This window comes from Lynx rufus, unplaced genomic scaffold, assembly GCF_022079265.1.
Source record: "Lynx rufus isolate CCGP_SWC_20201006 ecotype Redwood Valley unplaced genomic scaffold, mLynRuf1.p SCAF_1, whole genome shotgun sequence".
Classification (NCBI taxonomy): domain Eukaryota; kingdom Metazoa; phylum Chordata; class Mammalia; order Carnivora; family Felidae; genus Lynx; species Lynx rufus.
Genome location: NW_025814823.1, coordinates 144,866,334 through 144,879,640, shown reverse-complemented (window position 1 = coordinate 144,879,640; position 13,307 = coordinate 144,866,334). Strand labels below are relative to the sequence as shown.

Sequence of the window (13,307 nt, the reverse complement as noted above, 5' to 3'; positions counted from 1 at the left end):
TTAAAAACTAAGATAAATCATGATGTGATGTTCTGTTGTGCTCCGAATTGATGAAGACAGAACTACAACCCTCAAAAATACAAAAGCAACAGAGATAGGGTACCATATACACGCTACATGCCAGCCGTGCGTTAACCATCTGACAAACACTCTCTCTTGTGTCATATGAGATCCCTTTGAGGTAAGCATTATGAGGTCCATTTTACAGATAAGGAAACCAAAGCTCAAGGGAACTGACTGACTTGCCCAGGGTTTGGTCAGCTGTGCTGTCCTGTTGCTCTTGCTTATCTTAGGCAGACTTATAAAGACACCTCTTCAAGGCTCCAGCATAGAGCACACATCCAGAAATGTCCAGTCTCTTTCCTCTCTTTTCCTCTCTTACAAAAGCTCTTGGCTGTTTAGCAGAGGAGCAAAGGACTGTTTACCAAGGAGAAGATTCCTTCTAGATTCTAGGAGTGGTGGTCCTCTTCTTAGCAATGAGCCATATCATTTGCAATCAAAAAGAAATATTCATAATACGATAAAAGGCAGATTGAGGTGAGGAAAAAATAAGCAAACACAAGTCTTTCTCCAAAGATTATTAAATCCTACCTAAGGATTACACACACGGGATAAAAGTGACTATTTCCCAAAGCTTATGTCATTCTTTCCAGGGTAGTCTGGGTTCCTGGAGAGAGATCGGTGGCCACATAACTATGTGTACCCATGGAAAAGATATTTTTTAATGAGGCTGGGTAATATTCTTTCCTTGGAAAGAAGTGGTCAAGAAAGTAGTTAGCTTCTATCAAATGTTCCTTTCCTCAGTGATCTCATGTTAATGTTCCAAGATACATCTGGTCTGGTTAAATTATCTAACATTTTCTCCTCTCACAAGTGCCTATTGATGCTGCTCGGGGCTTTGTGAGGTTTGTGGGTCACCTTTTCATGACCTGAACCCAATCCAGCTGACTACCTATGAAGCCAGTCTTTGTTTCTTTTCCTTTCATGGCATGTTAGTTGTCTACCCAAAACTCTCTGCCACATAGATTCAGAACAGCAAGTCCATACAATGTCACAGGGGGAGCAGTATTTAGAAATAGAAAAGTCTCAGGCCGAGGGTTTTATTCACAAAGAAAACAACAAACTATGTATGCCAATTAAGTTTTTTCCTCATAAAGTAATCCCTGTGAGACCGTGTGGGGCAGAGATGGTTCATCATTGGAAGCGTCCAGTTTACTGTATAAAGGTAATATATGTTTAAATACATTTCATGTTTACATCTCACTGTTACACAGCTTGATTGCATATAAATATCTCATGTCTGGGCTACCTCTAACTACAGTGCGATATGTCTTTATCTCTCTCAACCACAACTTGTATTCACTGGGAGGTATGTTCACATATTTTCCCTTAGATGTGAAAACTCTGGTCCAGCTCCAATACTGGATGGATTTGCTTCTAGTCTCCTGACAGCTTCAGCGCTTTGATGCCCACTCCAGGATACTGGGTTTCTCTCACATCTCCCAGTCAGCATGATCTGTTTAATATTTGTGCGTTTATAATAACAACACCAGATAAATTTTATTTATCTAATTTTATTTTTTTATTTAAAAAAGTTTTTAAACATTTTATTTATTTTTGGTGAGACAGAGCGTGATTAGGGGAGGGGCAGAGAGACAGGGAGACACAGAATCCAAAGTAAACTCCAGACTGCAAGCTGTCACCATACAGCTCGACGCAGGGCTTGAACCCACAAACTGTGAGATCATGACCTGAGCCGAAGTCGGACGCTCCAGATAAAAAATTTTAAAGGAAATGGGATTATTCAAGTTCTATGACTGGAAAAGTGCTCCTTCAACAGGAGAAATCAGATAGTCTTAAAAACTGAGCTAAGAGCAACTGCCCTCTGTCCTCAGACTGGTCCACACTCTCTGGGCTGCCTGCTGTGACTAGACTGGCTGGCTTGTGCTCCTGGCATGACCTGCCTGCCCCAGTCTCTGCTCCTCCTCACTTTGTGAGGTTTAATCACTTGTTGCTTCCCTTCTGGGACCTACCAGACCACCTCTTCCTTCCTTTGCTTTCTTAGACATGGCTTTACTTCCCTCTAGGCTCTCTTGAGCCCATTGCTACCCTTGCTCTGGCGTATCTTAGAAATGCATGGAAACTTTCAGTACTGAAATCTCCTGGCTTGGTTGGAAATAATTCCGTTTGTTTCCAAATTAAGAAATGAATTAACAGGAACATCTTTGTAATTTTCAGGGTTACTAAATAATCCTTCTGATTTCTGTTTCTTTCTCATATACTCCATGATGGCTTCTTTTCACAAAGAGATTTCATGAATGATGGCATCCCATCAGTGATGGTTACATCTAGGTGTTATTTCCTACTTCACCCTCTAATCATTTTGACATGATTGTAAAAATATAAATATAAGGGCGCCTGGGTGGCTCAGTCGGTTAAGCGTCCAACTCTTGATTTTGGCTCAGGTCATGATCTCACAGTTTCTTGACTTCGAGCTCCATGTCAGGCTCTGTGCTGACCATGTGGAGCCTGCTTGAGATTCTCCCTCTCTCTCTGCCCCTCCCCGGCTTGCACTTTTCTCAAAAATAAATTAAAAAGAAGAAATAAAACTATAAATATATAAGTATCATACATATAAACGTAAGTATCTGATTCGGTAAGTTATCAGAAACTCTAACAAATGAATGTATCATTTATTCCTCTTATAATCACAATCTTGTGTGCTGGGGCAGGGACCCTTAAGCTTAGTGCCGGTGGAATGACTTACTTGACAGGGGAACTTCAATCAATGATCAGTAGTTTTCTGGCACCACCTAGCTTCCTAGGAAGGTGTCTCAGAGAACCAGCTGACCCAACCGGAACTTGGGGTCTGGTTGTCTGCTCAGTTAATGGGCTAGTGATCCCAATGGTATCCGACTGCTTTAGTTGATATGCTCAGGACTAAACAAAGGCTTTTGTTTCACTTGGCCTCATGGGAATAAAGATGGTCAAAGGAAGAAGAATGGATGGCATAATATCTATTCTCTGCTTGGCTCTGTGAGTACATGTGGAACGGTGACAAATTGTGGTACCAGGAACTAAAGGAGCTATTTTCACAAGAGCCTGAGACTCTAGGTTGAGTGAGGCATGCTCTGGGGCCCATGTGGCTCAGGAATGGGGCAGGTGGCATCTTTGCCAGCTTTTTGATAGGGAAATGGTGGCTTTAGAAGACGGTCAGGCAGCATGCTAGACAGAGACAGTGCTGGCACTGATAAGGTCTCTCCCTCAAGTGATCTTGGGTCAGTGAACTTGAATAAAGATGCTGAGGCAGAGGGGAGTCTGGGTGGCTCAGTCGCTTGAGTGTCCAACTCTTGATTTTGGCTCAGGTCATGCTCTCATGGTTTGTGTGTTCGAGCCCCACATCGGGCTCTGTGCCAAAAGAACAAAGCCTGCTTGAGATTTCCTCCCTCTCTCTCTCTCTCAAAATAAAATAAACATTTAACATTTTTTTAAAAAGATGCTGAGGCACAAAAATGACTGGGTTTGTTCCTGAGTACACATTTCTTGGGGCTTTTGGAATATTTGGGGAAGACTTTGCAAGGGATCAGAATTGTGGGTGGGCAGCTGGGGCCATCCCATCATCAGAGCTGCCTTTTGGCTTTGCTTTTTACTTATTTTTTTTTCTTCTCGTTTACAAAATAACAAGTGGGTTATAACTATGGTTTTTTGGTAACAACTATATTGAGATATAATTCCCATACTAAATGATTCATCTGCTTGGAGTGTACATTTGAAAGATTTTTGTATTACATTCACATCATTGTGCAATATGAAATTGGGTTTCAATGTTATTATAATCTCTTTTGTATAGATAAAATGATGAAGCCCAAGGAAAGTCGAGTTTGACTAAGACCTAGCCAGCTCCTACTTGGGCCTTATTTCCTTGATGGAAGAAACTATTTTTCCTAAGAGCTACGGTCGGTGCTAATAATAATAGTAATAATAATAATAATAAGTGCAGCAGTAATACAAGTGCTATGTTTCAGGCATTGTGTTAACCTCTTTAAACATATGATACCATGTAATCTTTATAACCATTCAATAGTAGGTACTATTCGCCTCATTTTATAATTGAGGGAACTGAGATTTAGACTAGTTAAGAAACTGGACAGCTTTAAGTGGCTGAACCAAGATTATACCCGTGAACCCTATGAAAATAAGAATCAGACTCTGCTCCGTGTCATGCTCCCAGGCTGTACCATCTACTAACATTTCTATTTCTTATTGATTTCACACCTCTAAATCTCAGGCCATTTATTTAACAAAAGGGATTTGCACATCTTAAGCCTGATGAATAATAAAGACTTGGGATGGTAAACAGGATTCATCTTAAATGCCAACTCCAATTAATGGCGTGCTGGTCAGTGGAGTTCTAAGCTCACCCCCTGGTGCAGGCAGAAAGTCCTCAGGATTGATTAGTAATGTCTGGTGTGGATGTTGTGAGAGAATGGGCAACATGGGTTTGCACATTTACCAATCCTGTCTGAACACCTCATTTCCCTGCCAGCTGTCCAGTCAAATGTCCCTGGGGGCACAAACGTCCAGAAAGTGGTTTCAAAATGTTAGTGTTTTAAATACAAAGAGCATAATAACCTGTGTACATAAAGAAGAAAGGACTAGTAATCATTCACAGATATAACCACACATTCACTGAAACCAGGCTTTATCTGAAAATGTATTTACAATTTAAATCTGAAAATAAACATAGTAACAGAGCCCCTAAGCTTCTTTAGGTGTTTTCATAGCATGGAAAAAGTGAAGAGGGCCTTTAATAGATTCCTAGAGTTGCCCTAATAAAGTACCACAAACTAGGCATATTAAAACAATAGAAATTCATTACCTTAGGGTTCTGCAGGCCAGAAGCCCAAGACCAACCTGTCGGCAGAGCCACGTTCCCTCTGAATCCTGTCGAGGAATCCTCTCTTGCCTCTTTCTAGACTTCTTCTTCTTTTTTTTTAATGTTTGCTTACCGTTTTTGAGAAAGAGAGAGACAGAGAGAGAGAGAGAGAGTGTGCGCGCGCGCGCGCGCGCGCGCGCGCGCGCGCACAAGTGGGGGAGGGGCAGAAAGAGAGGGGGCGAGAGGAGATGAAGTAGGCTTTGCGCTGACAGCCCGGAGCTGACGCAGGGCTCAAACTCATGAATGGTGACATCATGACCTGAGCCGAAGTCAGATGCTCAAACGACTGAGCCACCCAGGCACCCGCCTCGTTCTAACTTTTAGTGGTTTGCCAGTAATCGGCATTTCTGGCCTTGCAGCTGCCTCACTCTCATCTTTGCATCATCTTCACACGGCATTCTCTCTGTGTCTTGCTCTGTCTTCACATGGTCATCTTCTTATGAGGACACCAGTCATATTGGATTAGGGGCCCACCCTATTCCAGTAGGACTTCCTCTTAATTAATTACATCTGCATTGGCCCTATTTCCAGATCACATTTTGTGGTACTCAGGGTTAGAACTTCAACATACCTGTTGTAGAGCAGACACATTCCACCCACAAGAGCCCCTAGACCAAAGAAGTGTCTGGTGACAGGATCTTGAGCTAATGGTAGTAAGAATGACTTATGAGCCAATTGCTAAAAGGCTGCAGACCAAAATCTGGCATTGCTGCATCAGAGAGGGACTTCCAAAAACATAGTAGACTGAACTAAGATGGAATCCTCTCAGAAAGCTAGATAACAAGGAAACAATATATTCAAGGTTAGAAGAAAGAAAGGCCTCTTTCCAGAGACTGTAAATGAAGACAGAACTAGAAGTCAAAATGGTAAAGGGGTACCAGGCTCTAGCAGATAGATGCTGGGCTTCCCACCCCCAAGCAGGGACAGACGATATAGCCATGAGTCAGGAAAGCTATAACCGAAATGTCTGCACGAAACCCCTGATGGCTGTCCTCCTGCTATAGAGCGTACTAGAAAAGAACTCCACCCACCAGTTCAAGAAGCTGTAAGAAAGTCTGTGACCTCTTTGGATGCTGGGTGTAATGACAGACACAAACAGTCTCTTGTGGGAAACCCAAAGTTCAAGCTTTTATCACACAGACGTCCAAAGTTATACAACCTGTATGATGTGGGAATCCCAACCTGAGAAGAAGTCAGTAAAGCTGGTCTAGGACTTGCGACACGAGCTGAAGAAAATACAGAACTACTATCTCGTGGCACATCCACAAGCCAGGAGCACAAGACTCTCACCGAAATGCCACCACCAGCTCATCAACATGAGCTTACAACAAACAACTAGAACTGACGGCAGGAAAACATCATCTCTCTGCAATGCCTGCTGAAGTCACAGGAGAGGATCCTCAAGGCATCCTCTTCTCCGCTTTTGGTCCTGCAGCAAACCACGCTCTGCCCACACAAACAGGAGCAGCTGCACTCCTGGGCCCCACACAAGTCACGTCGCCCAGTCCAAGTTGTCCTGAGGCAGCGTGCGCCAATCTGCCCCCAGAAAAGAGACGATACGTAATACCTTGCCAGTGACAGCAGAACCCCTGCTGCCCCCAGGAGTCTCAGATACATCTTTCTGATTCGATAGGATCTTATTTTCTGGAACAAAGCACAAACCAACCAACGTAATTAGGAGGCACCTGAAAACTGCACTTACCTCAGAATATTCGCCGTGGCTTTCCTTTCTTGGGGAAGAAGGTCTGGGTCTCGCAAAACTTCTTCTAGCAAATTTAGGACATTCATTTTTAGTTCGTTGTTGAGCTCAAAATCCTATAAAATAAAATGGATCTTTTAAAAGTTTAGTTGTGGATGTTTTAGCTCCAGGACACATGGCACCATTTCTCACGATAAATTCTCTCGAAGTGATATGTAGGAAATTAAAAAGTATGGACCCTAGGACTGTTCTCCCCACCAGAGATCCTGAGTTAATTGGTTTGGGATGGGGTCCTATTGTTAGTATTTCTGACAGGCTCCCCAGGGGCTGGAAATTCCTCAAAGAGATAGCCTGGACCACACAGCACTTCCTCCCCATGTTTACATCTATTCACCTTCCATGTCTAGGAGGTGATATACTTTCTCCCAGGAGCCTTCCTTCGTCAATCTAGTGGGGCAAAGGGCTTTGTTTCGATGCTCTCAAGGTTCCCCCTAGCATTACCTACTGCACTGTACAGGCCGAAATAATCATCTGTTTTCCCACTGGACCGTGTGTAAGATCGGTAACTGGGGCAGAGCAATGGCTCATACACACACACACACACACACACACAAGATTGGTTGCAAGAATAAAATCTGTCATTTGGGCAGTGACTTGAATTAAGAACTTCAGTACAGATGTGCCAAGGGCTAAATAAAGGACACTCACAAACCAATGGGGCTGCACCAAACAAACCAGGAGTGAAACTGAAGGGCGCCCACTGGGCAAAAGGTAGAACACGTGAGCATCAAAATGAAATAATGATAGTGATAAATAATAACCAACTGAATCACAACAACCAGTAATGTTCACAGAGACCTAAGTAGGTAAATACATAGAGAGGGTGGAAGAGGAACTTTTCTTCAGAGTAGAATTCCAATTAGCAAGTGCAAAGAAACAAAAGAGCTTTATAAAAATCACCATTTTGTCCAAAGCAGTAATAATGGATCAGGCAGCTGAATGGATGCTGAAATTAACTGGGAAAGAGAATTAATAATGTCCAAGTACCCACATACCCCTGGCAGAAATGATTTATTACGAAAAGAGACAAAGTGATCAGAATTACCATCACTAGTAATGGAACAAACCAACATCATGTACCCACTAATGTAACGCTCTGTAAAATACATCAGTTATTATTTTTTCCAAAGATGCAGAATCTCACATGGGCATTGTGAGGCACACTGTGCTCTTCAAAAATGTTAACATAATATGAACGACAAATAACTGGAACTGTTTTACTTTAAAGGACACCAAAGGGACCATGGCTACATGCAGCATATAAACCTGGGATCGAGGGGGAAACGCTCTAAAGGGCATCACTGGGACAACTGGCAAAAGTCAAGTCAGGACTATGTCCTGGTTGAGAACATCATCAATGTTAGATTGCCCTAAATTTGATCAGTTTACTGAGGCTAAGAGCAGGCTCCTGTTTTGCAAAGACAGGGAGGAGGGAGGGAGGGAGAGAGACAGACAGAGAGAGAAAGAGAACACAAATGTGGTAAACATGTTAACTACTATTAGTGACTGTAGATGTGTATTAGTGTTTGTTTTATCCTGGCATTTTTCTCTTGATTTGAAAATTTTCAAGGTAAAGAGTTAAAGAAAGAAGTAATAAGGTAAAGATGTGTTTCTTGCCCTTTTAAATTTTTTTAATGTTTATTTTTGAGAGAGGGAGAGCATGAGCACGGGAGGCGCAGAGAGAGAGGGAGGCAGAGGATCCAAAGCAGCCTCTGTGCTGACAGCAGAGAGCCCGAAACGGGGCTCGAACCCACGAACTATGAGATCATGACCTGAGCGGAAGTCGATGCTTAACCGGCTGAGCCAGCCAGGCACTCCACTTGCACTTTTTAAAAATTCTTGCATTCTTTTTTAAATTTTTTTCTTTAACATTTATTCATTTTTGAGAGAGAGAAAGAGAGAGTCAAGGCATGAGTGGGGTAGGGGCGGGGGAGAGAGGGAGACACAGAATCCGAAGCAGGCTCCAGGCTCTGAGCTGTCGGCACAGAGCTGTCAGCTGGGCTCGAACTCGTGGACCATGAGATCATGACCTGAGCCGAAGTTGGACGCTTAACCGACTGAGCCACCCAGGTGCCCTAGTGCTATCTTAAAATACACCTGCAGGAAGCACACTGCGACTGTCAGATTATCGGAGGTGAACTGTACAACTGCTAAATCCTGCTTTCAAGGACCTGACTCTGACGGACTATATTCCCATGAGCAGAAGTGAATGTGTATTTTCCCTCCTATATAAAGTTACTCGCTATAACTACATTTTAACTTTCAGGAAAGTAATTTTGAAGCACCGACATTTTGAATTCTTTTAAATAATTAGAGAAAACATTGCTAATTGGAATGAATCCAGTAAAAAGAAAAACAGCACGCTTCACCTATATTTAGTAAATTCAGGGCAAAAATGTCCATAATTTCACAAACTGTAGACAATGCAATAGTCTGCCCTAATTTGAGTGGAATATTTTTGTGCCTCAGTTTGGTGGAGGACTATGTAACAGATTTGTCTCAATATTTTGTTTTTAATGCTTCACAATCAGTACCATTTCTTCAGAACAGGAACCATTGGGGCCTCAGGCAACACAGAGGTTATTATCTCTTACCATTCTTAGGCCTTTAGCTGGTATGTCTTCCTAAAATTTCATCTACTTATTGTCCAACAGCTTCTTGGCTATTGGTTTTTGTTTTAACATGTATGCTAGGAGAAGAGAGTAGTATCTTGCTACTGTGTTTTCTTTGTCCTACCTCCTCTCCTGTTTCAAGGTGAAGGGAATGTTTGTAAACAGTTAATGACCTCACTTACTTCAATCCCTGCACACTACCAAAAGATTTCTCAGCCATCAGGAGTCTGTTTCCTTAATGAATATTTGATATTCATCAGTGAGATGATGGGAGTCCTTCTGTAGCTATGTCAGTCTCTAATGATGCACATAATCTGATTATCATAAATGGATTAGTGTGAAGGACATCAGGCCAGTGTTTGGACCTTGCTAAGGGCTAATTAGCAATTTCATCAACCAGCGGCTACCTACTGTGCCCCACCCTGGGCTCAACAGGGGAAACAGTTCTGAGACCCCAGGAAGGCAAGTTGTATGAAAGGTCTTGTTAAGGAAAATAAAATGTAATTTTATTATTCTGAGCTCTAGGAAGACTAGCCTGAGAGAGAGCTCTGAAAACTTGGTGGAATTTGCCCAGACACTATTCGGAGCATGATGAAGGTTATAGGTGAATATTTGTTCTGCTGATGATGTAGCTGATGTAAAACAGGTTAACTAATGATGGCTGAGTACGAAATGGAAAAATTCTCACTCACAGTTTCCCCTGACGTTTGCACAGGTTTTTACCATGTTCAAACTGAACTGCTATGCATAATTTCATTTCTCCCTCAGCTGACCCAGGAGCAGACAAGGCAGAAACCTATAATCTTGTGTCATACACGGGCCACTGAGGCTGAAGGGATGTGATCATATGGCTGACAGGAGACATGTAAGGAGGTGCCAGTGTGCAGACAAAAACACAAGTCTTCCATCTGACTCTGGTAACCCGCGCTTACACCTGTGCTTCTATCTGTCAATATGCCCACAAATCACCGCAGATTCTAATGCAGTAGGTCTGGAACATTCTACTTTTCTAATGAGCTCCTGGGTGATGCCGATTACACTTTCAGTAGCAACACTTTGCCACTTTTTTTTTAATTCACTCAAACAACAACTCCTCAAAAACTAACTAAAAAACTATCTGAATCCTCTGATGTACTACCTAGAACGTAAAGTTTTCTTTTTTAACGATGCATGTAAAATGCAGAATTGGCCACTCAAAAGTCCCTGTTAAAAACAGTAGCTACTACTTCAAGAGAAATCTGGAGCAGCTAAAAGGCACTTGCCCTAATTAAATCCAGAGGTGGATTATTCATAATAAGTCTGCCTAACAGCCATTTTAAAATTATCTGGAATCTAATTTTTTGTCACATTTCCCCAGGCCCTGGAAATGGGAAATGAGAATACTAACTAGGTGGGAGGGAGAACACGGTCGGCTTCTCAGAGGCAGCAATCAAGGGCGCCCACAAGATGGCGCGCCAGGGTCGTCTGGCTACCTCACCACCGCCTTTGTGCTGCGACCTGGCCGGCCTGGCTCTGGGGGAGCAGGGCCCTCCCTGCAGGGAGAAGCTGCCTGCTGTCGGTTATCTCATGCCCTGGATCAGGGAACCCTGCGGCACCCAGGAGGACCTGAGGCAGTCACCGCAGCTATCACAGCAACAGCTCATGTAGGTTGGTTTTTGTTTCCCAATTTTTGAAGCAGAGATGAAGAGACGGAAAATCAGAAAACAGAAACGACCCTGCTTCCACAGGTGGAGAGCCCAGAAAATATGAGACTTTTACATTTCAGTCTACACTCGCGGTGGGGGAAAGGCAGAGCAAAGAACAGCAGGCTGGGTGACGGACAGAAGAAGGAAACATTAACCCCAGAAACCCGGGGGTCCGGGGCGGGGGTAGGGGGCAGCCCCTCTGAGTCTGAGGAGTGGTTCTAGGCCTGGAAATGTAGCTCCTGAGAACCCCTGAAAAGAGGTGATAGCTCAAGCAGAGTATCAAGAAATACAGCAAATGCTTAGGGACAAAAGGTTACCAACAAATGATGTCAATCCTCCTCACGTGGTTAAGCTGTTGGGAGATGAGGGTATTTTACCAATATTTCACTGACTCCGCTCAAACACATTCATCAATGACTAGGAAGTCAGCATTTCCCTTTGGTTACTGAGCAATTCCTCAGGTCATTATCATAACTAAGACTTTGTGAGAGTGTGCCACAGGCTAGATGACATTTTAATCACTTTATGATCCAATTTAACCCTTGATAGCAACACAGTTACAATCATTACTATTCCCATTTTACATACAAGGAAGTCAAGGTACAGAGAAGCTAAGTTATTTTGCCCAAAGTCACACCAGTAGCAAGTGGCAGACTCAGGACTCGACCCTAGGCAGTGTTAGCTGAAACCTGAGTTTTTAACTGCACACCACAGACTGTCCAAAAACACATGGCTATCAGTGAATTAGTGCTGGTGGCTTGGACTGAAAAGACACATCCAACAGGTGGTTGCCCTACTGAGTCTGGAACTATTTCCCACCTATACTAGCAACCATTAGAGATAGAGATCTTGAAACTCAGGTTTGTATTAATAAGACTGGATCATATAACAGAAAAATAATACAAGACACAATAAATCAGATTCTCCAGCACGCTGAAACAAAATCCCCTGCTCACAGCTTAGGTATGTTGGCAATTACGTTCATTCTTTCAGGAGACCAGGGTAATAATTACTAATACACAATTTATGGCCATGGGAACTCTAGGACATCAAGAAAATCTGATTCAATAAACACAGTTTGACAATAAAGAGAATTATGAGAGTAATTTTCTTACTATAATCAGTACAGTGTATTCCTAACAGTGGCCAGAGTTTTTAAAAGGAAAGTGGCAATGCTGCAGAATGGAGTAAAACCACAGAAAAATTTTAAAACCTGGGGAAATGGGCTCATAAAGAAGGGGCTTAGGATGTGTTAGGCTCAAAAATAAAAGCCTGCGATTTGACAATGATTTTCAAGAAAATGAAAAGCATGCTGTTTCTGTCTTCTTTTACTAGAGAAGATGAAGAATTTAATTTACATTGTAGTGTACATTTAGGTTAGATCTGGGCCATTGGTCAACTGGGAAACTGAGGCAAAGATGCTGAGTGATCTTCCCAAGATCTATGCAAATCAACTTTGATAGGCTGAGGATACGCTTTTCTGGATTCCTCATTTTAATGAACTAGAGATAACAAGCCTCTAAACCAGTGTGGTTTTCAGTTCTTTTAAGGGGAGTGGGAATTCATTCAGAATTTAAATTTTGAAACGTGATCCCAGGGGAGATTGTGCTGGCTAAAAGCTGGCACAGGAGACCCTGCACAGTACCTGTTTGGCCTCGTCTACCTGACACCACCCTTGGTCTGCCTGCCTTCTTGCTACCTCTGGGCAACCTTGACTGTGAATCACAGTTTCGTACTGGAAAAGTGAAAGGCAGGGTTTTCCAGCATTTCCCATCAACTAACTACAAAAATATTTTAAAAGCCTCTTTGTTTGCCATACAAAAGGAATAACCTACTCAAAAACACACAAGGAGGAGCATTAAGTTTGGAATAAAATCCTCCAAAGCAATGCCGTAGTAATTCCAAACTTTCCAATACCTGTTCAACACTTACTCATAAGGTTTTAGAATCTCCAAGGAGGAACAGAATATATAGGAATGTGTAACTGACCATCACGTAGGAGCTTATGCACCAGGAAAAGGTGGTAAAACCCAGATAGTAAGTAAGCCCCAAATTTGGTAGGCCCAGGTGCTCCTGGTGGGGGCCCAAATGTTTGTTGAATGAGTGGACAAAAGTTCTAGGGAAGATACTTGACTCTGCGACATGTGGTAATATGTTACCTAATTCTTCTTAAACTGGCTTTTGGGGAAATTATTTTAGCAGATGTGAGGTGGGAGGCTACTAGAGGAAGGCACAGTGCAAAATGTGGAAGATTTGTCGGGACAAAAATAACTGGGAAGAGGCAAATGGCAATGAATGACACAGACTGAGTGAGA

General features: G+C 42.6%; 1 protein-coding gene across 2 annotated transcripts in view; it reads right to left on the bottom strand.

The window, feature by feature from the left end:
• Window positions 1–13,307, bottom strand: part of RASGRF2 (Ras protein specific guanine nucleotide releasing factor 2) — a 237,149-nt gene that overhangs the window by 18,002 nt on the left and 205,840 nt on the right. For both annotated transcript variants that reach the window (XM_047070691.1, XM_047070764.1), the window contains one exon: window positions 6,639–6,751. In XM_047070691.1, coding sequence (XP_046926647.1) covers window positions 6,639–6,751 — 113 coding nt within the window. The remainder of the gene's footprint in view (window positions 1–6,638; window positions 6,752–13,307) is intronic.